The sequence below is a fragment of the Hakea prostrata genome, chromosome 10, assembly GCF_041222555.1.
Source record: "Hakea prostrata isolate BN-2017 chromosome 10, UWA_Hpros_2, whole genome shotgun sequence".
NCBI lineage: Eukaryota > Viridiplantae > Streptophyta > Magnoliopsida > Proteales > Proteaceae > Hakea > Hakea prostrata.
Genome location: NC_142609.1, coordinates 97,817 through 116,326, shown reverse-complemented (window position 1 = coordinate 116,326; position 18,510 = coordinate 97,817). Strand labels below are relative to the sequence as shown.

General features: G+C 37.8%; 1 protein-coding gene across 4 annotated transcripts in view; it reads left to right on the top strand.

Moving 5' to 3' along the window:
• The first annotated feature begins 1,419 nt into the window (after window positions 1-1,419).
• Window positions 1,420-18,510, top strand: part of UBP26 (ubiquitin-specific protease 26) — a 65,204-nt gene continuing 48,113 nt past the window's right edge. For all 4 annotated transcript variants that reach the window (XR_016170155.1, XR_016170156.1, XR_016170154.1 and 1 more), the window contains exons 1-6: window positions 1,420-1,634; window positions 2,031-2,181; window positions 2,301-2,361; window positions 10,539-10,647; window positions 10,744-11,340; window positions 16,172-16,427. Coding sequence is in view for 1 of the 4 variants with exons in the window: in XM_089136492.1 (XP_088992618.1) it covers window positions 10,568-10,647; window positions 10,744-11,340; window positions 16,172-16,427 (933 nt within the window). In the remaining 3 variants the exon portion in view is untranslated. The remainder of the gene's footprint in view (window positions 1,635-2,030; window positions 2,182-2,300; window positions 2,362-10,538; window positions 10,648-10,743; window positions 11,341-16,171; window positions 16,428-18,510) is intronic.

Here is an 18,510-nt window from a genome sequence, read left to right as displayed (position 1 = left end):
AAGATAAAGATAATGGGTACAAATGTCATTTAGTCATGGTTTTCATTAAATCCCTACTTTTAAGAAATAAAATGTGAAATTCTAATTAAAAACTAACTCACGATCCATGAATTTCTCCCTATATATTCTCATATATTTGCATTCCTATTTATTCTCTCATGAATCTCCTCTTTTATTTCTATTTTTTCTCTCCTCTTTTTCTCACACGTCTCACAAAACAGTGGAGTAGTTAGCAGACATTGGAATTTTCCTAAATCTTCTCCTTAGTTATCAGGTATTCACTCTTTTTATAAAATTATTCCTCTTTCTCTCACACACTCACTATTTTTCCTAAATTTTTTATTCTACTAATAGCAATTTAAATATCGTTAGAATTTAGCCATTGATTTATCATATATAATCATAATCATTGATTTTTTTTAATCCTATTTTTTTCTCCAAAATTTTCATTTTCTATTAATGGAAATTTAAATCTCGTTTAGGATTTCACCATCAATTTTATCATATCTAATCGTAATCCTTTAATTTTATTTTTGATTCCTTAAACTTTCTCATAAAGTTTCGATTCCTACTAATAGCAATTTAAAGTTTTAGATTTTTAAAAAATTTTCTCCCACAATTTTAGCTTTTACTTTATTTAAATATATTTTTTTATAATTTACTTCTAATTGTGGTACCCATCGTGGGTCCATCATTGGCCACGTATATTCGGCCCCCCCACTTTCAATACCGGGCTCTGCCCTGTGCATTTCATCACAGGGTGTGTTGCTTTGAGGAATGCTTTGATTTGAAAAGGTGCATTTCATCATAAGAGAATGTTTTATGAAGAGGTACATGTCTATTTAGGGGGTATTTTGGTCAAGTAAAATACGTGCCACAAGTGTTGAAGGTTTTCCTTTTATATAGTAGTATGATATGATAGTATGATCGTTGATTTTTTTTTTTTTAATCATGAATTTTTCTCCTAAAATTTCATTTCCTATTAATGGAAATTTAAATCTCGTTTAGGATTTTACCATCAATTTTATGGAAATTTAAATCTCATTTAGGATTTCACCATCAATTTTATCATATATAATCGTAACCATTTAATTTTATTTTTGAATCCTTAAACTTTTTCATAAAGTTTCCATTCCTACTAATAGCAATTTAAATTTTTAGATTTTTAAGAATTTTCTCCCACAATTTTAAAACTTACTTTATTTAAATATATTTTTAATAATATACTTATAATTGTGGTACCTACCGTGAATTCATCATTGGCCACGCATAATCAGCCCCCAACTTTCAATCCAGGCTCCGCCCTGTGCATTTCATCACAGGTAAGTTTTTTTTTTTTTGGTAATGATAGGTAAGTTCTTTTGAGGAATGCTTTTATTTGGAAAGGTGTATTTCATCATAAGACTAAATAAGAGTATGTTTTTTGAAGAGGTACATGTCTCAGGGGGTATTTTGGTCAAGTAAAATACGGCCACAAGTGTTGGAGGTTTTCCGCTCCGTCGAGTGTTCGTCGTGTGCTTATGAGTCTGCTCCTCTATCTTCAGATCTGAGAAACAAGTATAACGTGAGGTCGATTCCTGTGAGGAAGGACGACGAAGTGCAGGTGGTGAGAGGAACTTATAGGGGCAGAGAAGGTAAGGTAGTTCAGGTTTACCGTCGCAAATGGATCATCCATGTATAGCGCATCACCCGTGAGAAGATTAATGGACCCACCGATCAAGGAGAGATTTGCGATCCTTGTCTAGGTTGAGCTTTGTGATGATGACTTTCGAGGGGTTGATGCCAACATGGATTTAAATCTCTCCTTGTCTAGTTTGAGCTTTGTGATGGTGACTTTCGAGGGGTTGATGCTAACATGGGTTTTAGGGTTTAGGGGCAGGAAGGGAGAAAATGGGAGAGAACACAGTGACGTTTTACCTTCTCTAATCATTTAATTTATTTTTGGGTGGATAGCGGTGTGAGGGAAAGTTTTGTGGGTTTCGTTTTGGAGTTCCAGTTAAATGGTACGGTGGTTGTTGTTTTTGTTGCAGATTGAGGGATTTGGGGACCTCTGATATCGGAAAATTAGTTTCAGTGACGGGGTGGTCACTCGTACGAGGGAGGTGAGACCGGAGCTTCTACAAGGGACTTTCAAGTGAAGAAATGACTAAAGATGAAGACTTTAAGCTTCTCAAGATCCAGGTTTCTCTCTCTTCTGCCTGACTTTTGAAGCTCTCTGTTTTTTTAAGACCACAAAGGTGGGCGGTGGTTTTATCCTGACTGAAAATTTGCTTCTTGTTTGTGTTTGGGTATTTCTCAAGGTGAACATAGATTGTGATGGATGCAAGCAGAAAGTGAAGAAACTGCTTCAGAAAATTGAAGGTACCTACCATTTTCTATACCTCCGTTTCCCTGAGTTTGCCGACAAATTTTATCCTGAGCATTCTATGGTCTTTTTTATCCGAGTTGATTTCTTTTCAGTGTTCAATAATTAGTTTGTGTATTCATCTGTGCCTCCCTGTATTTGTGTTTGTTTCTGGAATCCTGAATCTTCTATTTAATTGTATCCTTCATTCCGTTCGTTGGTTTCCGAGTTTTACCGATATTCTTTTTGTTGTTTGTACTGTAAGCTTTGCTTATATAAACTCCACCGAGTTTTCACTGGCTTTCGTTGTCTTAAGGTCTACTCCGCTAAGCATTTGATACAAATCTGCGGTTACATTTGGTTGATATCTCACAGTTGTGAAAACCTTATAATTATTTACTGTATTCGAATTCTGATGCTGTGCTATGGAGAGTGTTATTTGGATCGAGGAATATTGTGTTTCTGGAACAGATTCTGTCGAAGCAACTTGGATGTTATAGGGTTGGGGATTTATAGGGTTTTGGGGTTTGAGGGGTTGAGGCCCTTGAGGGTTGAGGGGTTTAGGGTTTTTTAGGGTTGGGGTTTATGGGGTTGAGGGTTGGGGGGTTTTGAGGGGTTTAGGGTTGGGGGTCTTAGGGTGTAGGGTTTATGTTGTTTTACTTTGGTCATTTCAGTCATAAACAACATTTCGGGTCATTTGGTCCTAGAGGGTATTTTCATCATTTAGGACATTTTAAGGATTTGATTCGAAAGGGGGTTTTGCTCATGATGCTTCTGCATAATGATTAGATTGTATTTATCTAAACATTTTGGGGAGAAAAAAAATCATCTGAAGAAGTTGTCGTTGATGCAATTTTCGTCTGTTTTTGTTAATTGGTCAAGCTTCCATCCATTCATGTGCTAAAACACAATACTAAGTTGCCCTGGACTCTTCTTTGGTATTTGAATCCTAAATTAACAGCTCCAGCATGTAGAAAACCCAAGAGAAGGTCCACTCTGGTCCTCATTTTGAAATTCCAAATCCTATGCTGACATTCATTTGAAACCTAAACCCATGCCCAAATCCAATCAACCTAAATCAGCCATAATACAAATTCCCTAATTCCAGTGCCGTTCATTCAAACCCCGTCTACCCTATTTATGATGCCTATATGAATGAGCCAAGCAAATGACCATTCCAAAACTTGAGGCCATCCAGGAGGTTAAAACTAATGTCACGCTACAGTATCTATGATTGAGATTCCATTAGTGTGCTCTTCTCTTGGTGTTACTAGGTTCAGTTCTTAGCCTCAGATCCACCAATTCAATCGATCTGAAACTTTCAGCAAAGATTCCTCAGCATTTCTAGGCCTGTTTGTGTATGTACGTGGACATCGTAGAGTGCCTTTTTACTGTTGGACAGGGTTGTGTGGGTGATGTAGTCCTAGGTTTGTTGGAGACCAACTAGGAGCCTATATCTAGGTCTAGGATGAGTTGGTAAGCTTGGGCAGGTCAACTTAGGGTTTTTAGGCCAAAACTATGGTTTGATGGCAGGGATAGGTCAAATGAGTGTTACATAGGCTATTGGTGAAGGTTTCTTGAAGTTTGGATGATGGGTTGATACTTTGGATGATGAGGTTCTTGGAAGGTGATGCAGTTCTAGTACCTATTTGGGCCATTGGGCGTCTAATTATTGGAATAGGCATGCAGATTGGACCCTTTATTCCAAGGGTTTGGTCTCCCCTGGGGCCTAAAGGCAGTGTGATTACAGAACATAGGATAGTCCTTAAGAGTATACCTCTTCCAGTGGATTTTAGGGGTATTTTCGGTATTCTGGTTTTTTTAGAGGATTTAGGGGTATTTTCTGGGTTCTTAGAGGGTGTAGGGGTATTTTCGGTATTCTGGGTTTTTTAGAGGGTTTAGGGGTATTTTCGATATTCTGGGTTTTTTAGAGGGTTTAGGGGTATTTTTGGTATTCTGGGTTTTTAGAGGGTTTAGGGGTATTTTCGGTAATCTGGGTTTTTTAGAGGGTTTAGGGGTATTTTCGGTATTCTGGGTTTTTTAGAGGGTTTAGGGGTATTTTCGGCATTTTCAGTAGAATGTAGCCAAACCATGAAAGTTCCTCACTTCAGTTAAGGACCGAGGAATTAGCCAATCCACAATTGCTTTAATCTTTGCTTCATCCGCTTTGACCCCTTGTGAAGTGCTAATAAAACCTAAAAAAGAAATACTTTCAACTACAAAAGAACATTTAGTGAGGTTTAAATATAATCTTTCTTTTCGTAAAACCTCAAGAACTTGACGCACATGACTAATATGCTCATCACAAGAAGAACTAAATATGAGAATATCATCAAAATAAACAACCAAAGATTTTCCAATAAAATGTCTTAGTACTTGAGTCCCAATATTGAAAGATAATGCAAATGATGATCTTCACTATTAACACTTGTGTGAGAGAGAGTGATTTAGGTTAGGGTTCTATTTCGTGAACTCGTGAAGAAGAGTGTTTTAGAGAGAGAGAGGGTGGTTGAAATAATGCTCTTGACCGTTGTGACTTCATCAAATTTATACCCATAAAAGAATAGGAAGCAAAAGAAATCTTAACATGTATTCACTAGAAAACCTACCATAGTTAATGGATCCTTTAGAGTAGAGTACTTCAACTTGCAGGAAAAAACCAGAGGAAATTTGGATGGGTGGAAAGCATTTCTCAACTCTGAACATAGAGCCTGAAAGTCTTGCAGCATTGTGAAGAATATTGAATCGCAACAACTTTGATAGGAGATGCAAGCATCAACCGTAACAGGATTTAGTGGGGGAGACCCATTGAACAGTTCCACATCACTCTGGAATTACCATCTTTGGAGGTCAGATAACACTCTTCTCTGTAAAACACTTTTCAGCAAACTTGCTTTCAATCACAGGATTCAAGTTTAGATCATTAGACACCAAGACACTACAGAAGATTGAATTGGATATATTGGAACAATCACAAGAGAAACCCGAACAAAACACATTGAGATTGATTATCACTTTGTTCGAGAACAAGTTGCAGTAAAGAGTCTTCTCATTCGTTTTGCTCCTAGTCAAGATCAACTTGCAGATGTCATGATCAAGGGATTACCAGGTCCGCGATTTCGCACACTCATATCCAAGTTCACAGTTGTGGATCCACAGTTTCACTTGCGGGGGATGTAAAGGATAATGATCTAGGGTTCTATTCAAACTTCATTTTCACAAGCATATTATCAGGATCTCACTCAACGCAAACTCAATAAGCATCAAGGTTGTCAAAGTGACCAAGGCAATGGAGGGTTTCTAAGGCGACAAAGTGCCAACTAAGTAGTGAAAGTGTTTTGCTGTTAATTTTTAGGCAATCAAGGCATTCTAGTGATAATTTTTTGATACTTGATCCAAATATCAAAATTTACACAGAATTCCAAACATTTAAGCATGAAAGATTATGCAAACTTAATGAAAAGTTCATTCATATAATCTGCATATAACATTGAAAAATGATTCATTAACTTCAAAGTTTAACAGCCTAAGGAGTTCTGTCAAGAAAAAGACTTGTGCGAGAGAGCGAGAGTGATTTAGGTTAGGGTTCTATTTCGTGAACTCGTGAAGAAGAGTGTTTTAGTTTCGGATACTTAGATTTGATTCCATGCATCATAGTCCGATAATCAATGTGTAAAACTAACCAATAAAAACCTTTAGATTAGAATCAAATGCAATTATATTGCATAACACCAATTTGGTATCGTGTTTATAAAAAAAAATAAAATTAAAATATAAACCAATAAAGCAGTTGCCTTGGTGACCAAGGCGCCCGCCTGAACACCTAGGCGATGCCTTGGGCGACAAAACAACCATTTTATTGGTTTCAAAAAAAGTGGCAGTCGCTTTGCCATGGTTGAGACCGCCCGGACGCTTAAGCGTTGCTTAGCCTTGACAACTATGACAAGCATAACCCTAACATCCATCTTAATCATGTAACCCTAATTTCAATCCTTGACAACTATGAGAAGCATAACCCTAACATCCATCTAAATCATGTAACCCTAATTTCAATCCTTGTATTATTCACTCTTAACTTTCATAATACAAACACTATAAATAAATCTGGTCTAGCACACATAGAGCTCACGGCCAATACATCTTTTTCATTTTTCATAAACAATGGAAAATCACTTCAGTTCTTAGGGATCCACTTATGTGGTTTCCCGAAACAGAGCTATTCGCAGCTAGTCCAATGTAGCAACGTCACCAATCTCCTTCGCAACTGATCCACTGACGCACTTTCCAAAAACAGAGCTGCAATGCACCAAAGTCTTTGTCTTTTCCGGCGTCTTCACTTATCCAGCATTTTAGCAACTTCTATATTTTATTTAATTCTTTTAGTCTGAGCGAGTCGACGAATCGGATTTCAAGAGAATAGTACGGAAGACAGGCACTTATGTATTCACAGGTCTATATAATTCATGAAAACTGTTGCAATCAAGAAACTAGTGAGACTAGGTTGAGGATTTTTTCCAAACAATATTGTACTACGCTTTCCAAGAGAAAGGTTAGCAAGCGGAGGAACTGAAATCAGTAATTAAAAGAAGAAGAAAAAAATTCAAAAAACAACAAAAATTATAGAGATAGAAAGCAATGCATGTACGAAATTAGCATGCAAGAATCTCATCTTGTGAAAACTTAATGCCATATCATGATGCTAGAGTGGGGAGGGATCCCGACATCAGATATGGCATTAAGAATTTCATTTCATAATTCACCATAAATCCGGTACTAAGAATAAGGTTGCCAATGCTCTTAGTCGAAAACATTGTCTTCTCAAGACATTGTCTTATGAAATCGTTGGGTTTGATATTTTACCGGAAAGTTACAAAAGTGATCCATATTTTGCAAAGGTTTGGGAAGAATGTGAAAATAATAGGAGTGATAATTTTAACATTTTTTATGGATAATTGTTTAAGGAAAATCAACTTTGTCTACTAAATGGGTCTCTAAGACTTTTATGTCATCTTTGAACTACATGGTGGTGGTTTAGGAGGCCATTTTGGAAGAGACAAAACTTTAGCATTAGTTAAAGACTGTTATTTTTTTGTCAAATTAAATAATGATGTGGAAAGATATGTTAAGCAATGTATATTTTGCCAAAGGGCCAAAGGAAAAGTTCAAAATCATGGGCTTTATCAACCATTACCTATACCGAATCACCCTTGGGAAGACTTGAGCATGGACTTCATTGTAAGACTCCCAAGAACTCAAAGAGGTTTTGATTCTATTTTTGTAGTGGTGGATAGGCTTTCAAAAATGTCTCATTTTATTCCTTGCAAGAATACCTCCGATGCCTCAAATGTGGCAAGACTATTTTTCAAAGAAATAGTGAGGTTACATGGTGTTCCTAAGACAATTTCGGATCGTGACACTCGATTTGAGCCACTTTTGGATTACTTTGTGGAGACTTATGGCACTAAACTACAATTTTCAAGTACTTATCATCCACAAACCGATGGTCAACCGAGGTTGTGAATAGATCACTTGGTGATTTGCTTCGTGTCTTGTAGGTAACCATCCTTGTCAATGGGACTTGATTCTATAGCAAGCGGAGTTTGCCTACAATAGTTCGAAGTGTCAATCCACTCAAAATGTCCATTCGAGATAGTGTATGGAAGAAGCCCAAGTCACATCTTAGATCGTGTTACGATTCCAAATCCTAATAAGAGAAATCTAGAAGCGTAAGAGCTTGCAAATCATATTCATGAAATTCAAGCACAAGTTCGAGCACAACTTCAAAGGGCCAATGGACAATACAAAGAAGATGCCGATATTCATCGACGCCATGTGAAATTTGAAGAGGATGATTTGGTGATGATATATTTGCGAAAAGAGAGGCTTCCAAGTGAAACATACAACAAGCTCAAGCAAAAGAAGATTGGTCCTTGTCGCATCCTTAAGAAAATAGGACATAATGCCTATCATATTAAGCTACCTGAAGGCATGGATATTAGTCTTATTTTTAACATCTCAGATCTCTACCCATATTATGGTGATCCAAACTCGAGGACAAGTTCTTCTCAAGAGGGGGAGGATGATGAAGTCACAACGGTCAAGTTCAACCACCCCAACTTCTCTCAATGGAACTCTCTCTCTCTCTCCCCTTTATATATATTGGTAGTCTTCATAGAAAGGGATAATCTTTGGAACATAGACTTTGTTTGTACACACTTGTGTTAAAGAGTCGAGTGAATCCTCTACGGTTGAGGGTGTCCCCACCTTGGGTTGAGAGAATCCTCAAGTTTTTCTATTTTCTTGTATTATCTTTCAAGGTTAATAGTGAAGATCATCGTTTGCATTAGCTTTCAATATTGGGTCTATTGGCTACATCAAAATTATTTTGAAAATAAGAAACAAGAGAAGTATTAGTAATGCTCATAGGTAAACACTAGCAGGGATAACGGAAAAGAAGAACATAAAATACCTTGGTTTCTTTGGAAGAACTAGCTTCTAAAACTACTTGATACTGATAGTTCATAATCATATAATACCAAATTGTTTGTATCTCACACTCCTGTTTAAGTTCTAGGTAGATTGAAGAAAGAAAATTGTTCAAGAGAGGATTTTTACAGTATATAATATAAAAAAGTAGGGTCACGTAAATGACCTTCTAGAAACAAATTACAGCTTTAGAAAATTCTGGGCTAGGCTACAGTGAGTGCCTTTGTAGAAGTCCTTTCCTTGACATAAACAAAATGGGTAACCACCTCGGACTCCACCAGCTGCTTGATCAATTTTGATGTTATTGAAGAACTCTACCTTCCATTCTTACAGCTGGCCTTGAATTTTCCCTTTACTCCTACAAATAATTCAAGTGAAGCTTAAGATGCCATAGACTTTACTTGACACGTATGCTTGGAATAGATAATGGGTTTAAACACATTTTAGAGCAAAAAGTTTGGTTTGCTCATAAAAAAGTGCCTTTGACAAACGATTACCTAAGCAATGGAACAGTAAGCTCAGAATTGCCTTTGGTGCTACTTCATTTGTTTTTTCTATTGGGTGAAGGTCTAACCAAAGAGAGCATTGGTCTCGTGGAACAAACACCAGTTTTCTGCCATTCCATTTACGGTATCGAGAGTTTTCTGCCTTCCTCTCGTTTCATTAATTTCAAATTCAATACAGCCGGTACTTCTACTTCTTCTGATGATCCTTGAAGCCCTAGTATTTCCTCGCTTCTTTGTTTTTGTGTGATGAAATTCCGTGGTTAAATATTTCCTGAAAGATGACAGCGTTAGCAGAGAAGTACCTAGTTTTCAGCAACTTTCCCTTATTTACCTGTGCTCAAATACTATCTTTCTGCCATTTCATACAAGGGTTCGTCTCAAAATTTTTATATTGATTCTGAAGAAATTAACATACAAATGTTGACTAATTTTCGGGCATAATATAGTCAAGTCAGCTTCCTCTGAAACAAATGCGGGAAAAGCTTCTTGTTCAGTGAATTGAACACCCCGAAACCTTTGATTCCTTCTCCAAACGCGGGAAAGCTTCTAGTTTTGTGCACAATATTCGTTCCCAGAATAGGAATTAGGTCCTTTGTGCCAACTCCTTATGTGCGATAACTTTATTTTGCACATATTATGTTAATTGTTGTCTTAAATGTCATGGTTGTACCTTGACATATTTTGCCCTACTTGCTTTTCTTGTGATTCAGTACAACACTATGATTTTAGTATTCCAATGATTTGCACACATTTCACACACGTAGAGATTAAGCTAAACCTTCTGACATGGTATTGATTGTTCATGTTTGCATTTCTCTGTTTGCCTAAAAGAGGCTAAGGTGGTGATTTTTATTTAACTAAAGGACATATTCCAATTGAATGTTGCATCCATTAAAAAATTTTTATTTTCTATTAAGCAAATGTGCCTCTTTATAATGTTGTAATGTTTCAGTTCTGTGACATTTCCTGCAACATATTTTTCATTTTATTGAATTTTATTGATTTTTTTTTTTAATCTGTAGTTTTAGGTTTTATTGATCATATTTCATATCCGGTAAGTTTTTTTATCTCCCAGGAGTTGCATGGCAGCATGAGTTACCCTATATAACTGAGAATAATACTGCTGTGAACCCTAGTCATATATGGCCATGCAATAAGAATTTATCCTTTTCTTAATTTTGAATGAGGAATTTGCATTGCAGCGTAATAGCAGTATCCAATTGGTGATAGAATGAGTAGGCCAACTACTCGAAGCAAAAATAAAAGACACAAGCTTGACAACGGTGATGGAATCTTGTGTGACATCCTGAGGTACCACTCCTTTTTGCAGTATAATGTTTTGCCTCCTCTACTTATGTTTTCCAATTTGCTTTGGATGTTATGCTTTCTACTGCTGGCTTTTTGTAGGAAAATTCATAGAACGGGTGAAATTACTGAAGATGATATTCGTCAGTTATATATGACTTGGAAGCCCGTTTGTCAAGGTTGCCGCGTAAACTCAAAGGACAATCCAAATTGCTTTTGTGGGTTAATTCCACCATCTAATGGAACTAGAAAATCAGGTTTATGGCAGAAAATGTCAGATATTGTTCTTGCCCTTGGTCCAGATCCATGCAAGGATCTTCGTGCTTCCACTGAATCTCCTGCGGGTTTGACAAATCTTGGTGCTACATGTTACGCTAATAGCATTCTTCAGTGTCTCTACTTTAACACATCATTCAGAGAAGGCATTTTTTCTGTTGAACCGGATCTTTTAAAGCAACAACCTGTCTTGGATCAGCTTGCTCGACTATTTGCACAATTGCACTCCAGTAAAATGGCTTTTGTTGATTCTGCTCCTTTCATTAAGATCTTGGAGTTGGACAATGGTGTTCAGCAGGATAGCCATGAGTTCCTCACCTTACTTCTATCTTTGCTTGAACGGTCTCTTAGCCATTCCAATGTTCCCAAGTCAAGGACTATTGTTCAAGATCTTTTCCGAGGAAGCGTGTCGCATGTGACTCGGTAAGCTTGAGGCTTGTCCTTGGTGAAATGTGTTTTCTTAATGTACCTTGGAGATTGATAATTCTTTTTTCTATTGCAATATGGCTGTTTAGTGGCAACTCATGCATAACATCTCATCAAGTTAATGTCTGGCATGAAGACCATATCATCCTTTTAGTGTTGAAAATGGAAAATATTACAGAATCAGATTGATCAGAGGATACTGGTGAATTCCAAAAAAAAGAAGAAGCCTCAAATGCGTGGTGATGCAGTCCAATCAATGACTATTACTAAAGAAAGAAGCCCAATTTGGTGATGAATCTGCATCACACAGATTAAGATAAAGAGACTGCTAACAATGGAGCCACAAGGATCAGGGAAAGGGATAAGTGCAGGGGAGAGAGAGGGATAAAACAAAATTTAAAACTCTATAGGACTATTGAACCAATTTAACAACTGTATCTTCAAGTTACCTAGACAACGATTGACTCCAAATGATCAAACACTTGCAAAGACAACATAATATGCTGAGTAACTACTTAACTAAAAGAGATTATCCCTAGACTAAAGTAATTTACGTCTAAACAACAGTCCCATGCAACGATGTGGCATCCATTGAATGAGGGCTGCGTAGACGAAGATCTTGTTAGAACCAATTTAAAGTGGGTCCAAGAAAGATTTTGTTGATATTTCGGTTGATGTGAGGGGATGATTTTTATGGGGTGATCTTAATGTAACCCAAGGTCTGGGTTAGATCTTCAGGATCTTCTTAGATAGGAACCAGCACCAAACTAGGGTTTCTGGGCGTTCAGCTGGGGGTTTTAGGGTCTCCCAGCGTGCTGAATATGGAAATTGGATATATATATTCAGATTTGAAATTTAAATTTCAGGGCAAGTTAGGGTTCGGTTAGGGTTGGGAGAGGGGCTGGACTTGCTGGCTTTGCAGATCAGAATTGTCTTCTATTGTTGTCCTTCAACCAGAATAGGATCTAATTGGTAGAATTTAATAAAATTTAGACTTCTGGAATTCTGAAAATTCAGCAAAACTCAAGGAAGAAGACGAAGTGCATGTTTTTTAGAACTTAGGGGAATAGGACTGTTTTGAGGAAACTAAAGTAGGGATGAGGTCTAGAAGGTTATGTGATCCTAATGAAGGGATAATGGGTTAAAACAGAGAAGGGAATAAGGGTTTCCAAAGGGAGTGGGATTTGGGAGCTGTGGGATAGAAGAAGGGAATGTAAGGGTAATTATGTAGGGGAAGTAATCTTGCAAGTTTGTGGATGTTCTAATTGGTAGTTTGGTCTATATTTGGATTCTTGTTTTCAGGGGTTTTAAGGAATCAGAAAATTCAGAAGCCTGCTGTAGCTCAAAATTGACTGGTAGGAATGGCTTCAAACTAGGGTTGAGTAAGGGTTTATGGGGGCTAATGTGGATGAAATGTGGGACAAAACAGATGGGTAACTTTGGAGATAAGGGAGAGGGTAATTCTAGTTCACTGGAGCTTCTTAATTTCCGAATAAATGTAGAAAAATAAAAGAAAAGGAGCAAATTACTTGGACATCCCTTGATTTATCTTTGTGTATGGTGAACATGACATGTGTTTTTGACAATTGCTCTAACATCCCCTACTTTTCAGTCCTTGTGGCACATAACTGACCATATGATGGCTTTGATATTTCCAATTTCCCCTAAGGATTGCACCTTTTTTCCCTTTGTCCTAGTTCTATCATCATCTTCTCTTTTCAAAACCTTTTCAACTCACTCCTAATCTGCAACTCTGATCAATCCACCCTTCTCTACTGAAATGTAATCTCAGAAAAGAAAATAAAGGTGGAAAAATTCAATAAAAGTTTTGAAGTACAAGAATTATGATGAGTTAATACACATGAAAAGAGAGAACAAAGAGGGACTGAATCGAATGGGCTACTCTGCATCTCCTCATGCCTAACAATTTTATAGTTTGTGCTGTTCACTTTATTCATAGTATGAGTCAGTCCATACTGAGACGCGAGTGGTTTTGAGAAAAGCATAGAGCTTTTAAACTTGATTCTACATTAATGGATTGGAAACATCATCAGACTACCAAAACAGGAAATTTTGCGATTATGACCTAGAAGATTGAAGGCTCTAAGAAAACTAGGTAGAATAGCTGCAAAATAGAGCAACCAGTCATGATCATTGCAAAGAAACAGATTGGATGGTGGCATGGCTTGGTAAAACTTACCGCTTTCCTCTTTCTTTTGTTCTCCCAACGATCACACTTGTCCTCACCCCTACACAATCTATCGCTTCAGTTTCCGGGTACTTGAAAACCCATTGAGTTTTTTCAAGCCCTATGTCTTCTCCGTTTTCCTCTTCTTCTCACTTGGAAGAATGGATGGAGGAGCCCTGTCTTTTTGGCTAGTGGTGGATTGAGAGAAATTGGAGTCACTGGAGGTAATGTTTGAGTGTTGCCTTCTGTCTTCAATGCCTCTCCGCTCTCCTCGGGGAACGTCGGCAATTTTCAGAAGCATAGGGTAGGTTCACTCAATGAACGTGGGCAATTTTCAAAAGCATAGGGTAGGTTTTCTCAATTTTTGGATAAAGTTAGGGATGGACCTATTAATTTGGTCAAAGAAGAAAGGGGAAAGGATGCGGGTGGGGATGATTACCAAGCTTACTGCATTTTGATGAGCTTCAATGGAGAAGATGAAAGATGAGAATGGCAGGATGAATTGACGGCCTAATCAAGACTTGAACCACCAAGGATCTTAACCACCTTGGACTTTAACACCAAGAATCCTTAGTACTTGGACTTCAACACCAAGAAGCCCCATTGTAGACTTTGAACGCTAGATGAATAATCCTCAAAAGGGAATGGACTCCGAATCCGAAGCTGGATATTGCATAAATCCTTTGGTCCTTTACTCTTCCCTCAATGGGGGTATAAATAGGGCTTGATAGTCAGCTTTGATTACATAAAGGACTTGGAAATCCTAAATATAGAAGGACAATGCTCCTCCTAGATGATCAACATAGGAGCTAGTTCTTCCTAGATCTTGGCTAAAACCAACTTATGGACAAACTTGGTGGGGTTTGTTAGGTTTTATGGGGTCAATGGAGACTTTTGTGGCTGAAGTTGAAGATTATCTTTCACGAAAAACATTAATCTCATATGGGAGGGTTAGGTTTTGTTTCACCAAAATTTGGTTAGGTTTCGAGGAAAACCGGCAATTGCTTGAAAAATGGGAATGTAGGCATTTCAAAACTATGTAGATGGGAGATCTTTAAGTGTCAAAGTGGGCTCAAACGTGCAAGGAATATAACTAATGATGAGGATATGATCCTTCAGGTTTGGCTGGATTTGGACAATTAAATTGGCAGATTTGGGGTTTCTTATTTTAGGGTCTTAGGGAGTACGAAAATTCAAGAAAATATTTGTATCTTGAATTTGGCTGGTCTGAATGGGAACCGATTTGGATCTAAGATCATTAGGGTTAGGGGAATGATGTCTCCAAAGTTTGTAGATCTGATGGTTAGATTGGAAATAACCTAACTTTGAACTTTCGTGTGTGTTGGGAAGTCCAAAAATTTGAGAAAATTCATGAATTTAGAAAAGGTGATAGCTCTAACAGGGTCCAATTTTGCTTATTATATGAGAGAAAATTGACGGCTAGATTGAGCAGGGGATAGAAGGAGCAAAATTAGCAGGTAGGTACATAAATATGAAGTAACAAGGTTTTGACTTTCTAAAGTTATTTAGGGATAGTGAATTGAGGAAAAAGGAAAGGGGGGGGGGGGAGTCTTCTAACTACTACTTAGGAACAGTGTCGGTATGAAGAACAAAAGAAGGATTCAGTCTCTTGGCTCCCACTTGATGCAGGTCTGAATACCTACATCCCAAGAGGAAGCCTATTGGAGCCCCTAAGCTTGCTGCCAAAAAGCATTTCAAGTGCTTATTGTTAGTTTTATGTCAAGTTCTTTTGGCATTATGCAGCTTGATTACGATTGTGTTCATGTAGTTTCTTCCAATGATAAGGGCTGTAGGGTCTTCTCAGTCCTATTTATTAGTTTTACTCTTCATAACCCCTCCACCACCATTTAGCAGCCTTATCAGTATTTTTAAGTGTCCAAGATCTTTTCAATTTAGGATTCCTAGTCCAGTAGGTATTCATGTTCTATTGTACTAACGAATCCGAAAGTGATGCTGATGATTCAGCCATATATGGACTTCCCCACCCCCACCTGATCCAACAAATCAATGAGAAGAGTACAGACTGTTTTTGATATGTAGCTTTCTGCTTTTGCTGCTGCTCTTATAAGCTTTGTTGGCATCCTTGGTGAGGAACATCCAACGTGGTTATTTTCAGGTTCTTGGTCAGTAAGTTAAGATCTTGATGCGGTTGGGGTTTCAACTTTCACTTGATATTCCATCCTCTACCACACTTGAAGACGAGGCTCCCTCGTCAAGGTTACCTTGAAGCTAGCATCTTTATCCCCACCTCTCTTCTCTAACATCCACCCTTCTTCTCTTGCATTTTTCAAACTAGAAACCTAGTCTCCACATCCCTCACCCAAATCCAATCTAGTTTCATACACAACCCCTACACTACCCAAGTGCTAATGAATCCTCGTCCTAAAAACTTTTTTGAAAAACCTTAGGTTCAAGAAACTATATATCTTCAAAACAGCCAACCAACTGTTACCAAATTTTAGACCATTCAGACCACCCACACTAGGTTCAATCTTAGATTCATCCCATTATGAGACCTAAAGCAATCAAGGGCTGAATTAACCCCCACTCAATGTTTGGAACAATTATTTCAATTAGATGATAAATCTTGTCTGCTCACAAATTTTCCCCTCCTTGTAGGTGCTCGATCTGTGGGAATAATTCTGAAGCATCGTCAAAGATGGAAGACTTTTATGAACTTGAGTTAAATATCAAGGGATTAGAAAATCTCGATGCCAGTTTAGATGATTACCTTAGTGTGGAAGAATTGCAGGGTGACAATCAATATTTTTGTGAATTCTGTGGCACAAGAGTTGATGCTACCCGTTGCATTAAGCTGCGCACACTACCTGATGTTCTTAATTTTCAGCTGAAACGTTGTGTTTTTCTTTCTAAGGTACTCTATCTATTTTTGAGGTGTACATTCTTTGTGTTGTTAACATTCTCTTCAACTCGTTTATTTTTGGCAACATTTGTTGTTTCTTATAGTAACTGTAATACTCAATCAAGCCGAGTTTAAATTTGATCTTATGTTCCCTTCAAGTGAAATTTGTTGCATTATGTAACTGGATACTGGGGGCATAGATTTACTACAGAACTCTCCTTGCTAAATAGAGCCTTGGTCTCCTGCAGTCTGTGAGAAATTCTTGGAGAAAGAATGAATGCTTTGTATTCTGCTTTGGTAGTTAAAAAAGGGGGGCATACCTGGTGCATGATGCTCCTGCCATTGTGGGCGTTGGGGAGGGTTATTTTGTATGCATCCTTACCCTTCTTTCACAGGGTCTATCCCTAGATTTGAACCTGTAACCAGTTGGTTACAGTATAGCAATCTTAGCCATTTCCCCTAGGTCCACCCTCCTCATAGCACCTAGGTGATGTCAAATGCCTAGCATCCATGCAAGCCAGGTGATGCAAATCCCATACCAAATTGGATTTTGTTCCTTTGGAATCAGCCTGGGGTTGGTGGGTATAGGTGTTGGACTTTGTCCTAGGTTTGTGCGATCAGGTGCCTATTCTATTGGCCAAATGTGCGAAAATGATTGGTTTTGTTATGTATATTCTGCCCTACTTAGTTTACAACGGCAGAAAGTTTTTTTTAATTTTTTATTTTAATTGTTTTATTTTAGTTTTAAGTGTCTCAGTCATAAGTTTATTGGGAGCCTTAGGCAAGGTCAAAATCTTGTTTCGTTTCGGTCATTTGACCAGGTTGAGACATTGAAATTTCTTGGCAAAACCTGTACAAGATTGTGCTAGGCTTCGGTTGATAGTTTAGGTGGGTTTTAAGGCTGATGTTGACCTGGTTTTTGGTAGGCAGCCTATTTTAAGGCCAATAAACACTTTTGCAAGGTTATCGTTTTCACTAAAACACAGAACGGATTGGTCTTCTTGATTCACCCATGCTCGGCTGTATGTGGAAGAAGCTGAATGTTGTAATTTCACAAATCTATTCACCCATGCTTGGCTGTATGTGGAACAAGCTGAATGTTGTGTTTTCACAAATCTAAATATGGTTGGAGTGTAAATTGACATAAATGAGAAGCAATTTTAATTGACAATCAAGAAAACATCAAAACTTCCTTAAAATGTACATGACAAACACATAAGACATAAGTAGAGCATCCCAGAAGTAGTCAAATCTCAGCAACAAATTACAAATACAACCCCCTGAAATTCTTGAAATTTCACTGAAATGTTAGTCAATTGACTCAACTTTATTTAGCAGTTGTATCTCGTTTTGGTGAGAAAAGTTTGTAAGATTTCATGATGACGAAACGACAAAGAATCAAGGCCAAACAGAAGATTGGAATTGATAATGGAGAACTCTAATCTCTCAAAATTGTTTTCAAGAACAACAATATTCAGCTGCCTCCTTCAAAATATGCAAAAAAAAAACGAATTTATGGTGCCAAGAAACGCTAAAACAAAAAAAACATAAAATTACAAAAAGAACTCTGAAGACATAAAAATGCCCAAAAACGCCAAAAAACAACGTTGGCCACCGCAGCGTGGTGAGTCTTTCTCATGAGCTCGTTTCGGATCAAATGACAAATTTCATCCCATTCCTAGTCCGGGACCCTAAGTTACCCCATGTGCCACCCTAGGTGCATCATTTCATACCACGGTTAGAGGGCTAACAGGTCTTTTGAAACTCTGGATGTAGATATGGAAACTCCCAAATCTTTGAAGGTTCTTTGTGAAGCCAAGCAAGTTCCTTATTTGGATGTGGAATTCAACCTACACCAATATAGTCCAGCTGATGTAACCCTGGGTCTGGGCCAGTCTTCAGGATCCTCTCCAAAATAACCAGCAGTAATTTAGGGTTTAAACCCTTGCTGTTTGGGTCAAATTCTTAAAGGACAGCAGCAGTTAGGGCTTGTAACCCTACTGTTTAGGTCTGGAACTCGTGGACAGCAACTAACCTTCTCAATATTTTCACAAATGGTCAATTAGGGTTTGATTCCTTGCTGTCCTGCCCTGAA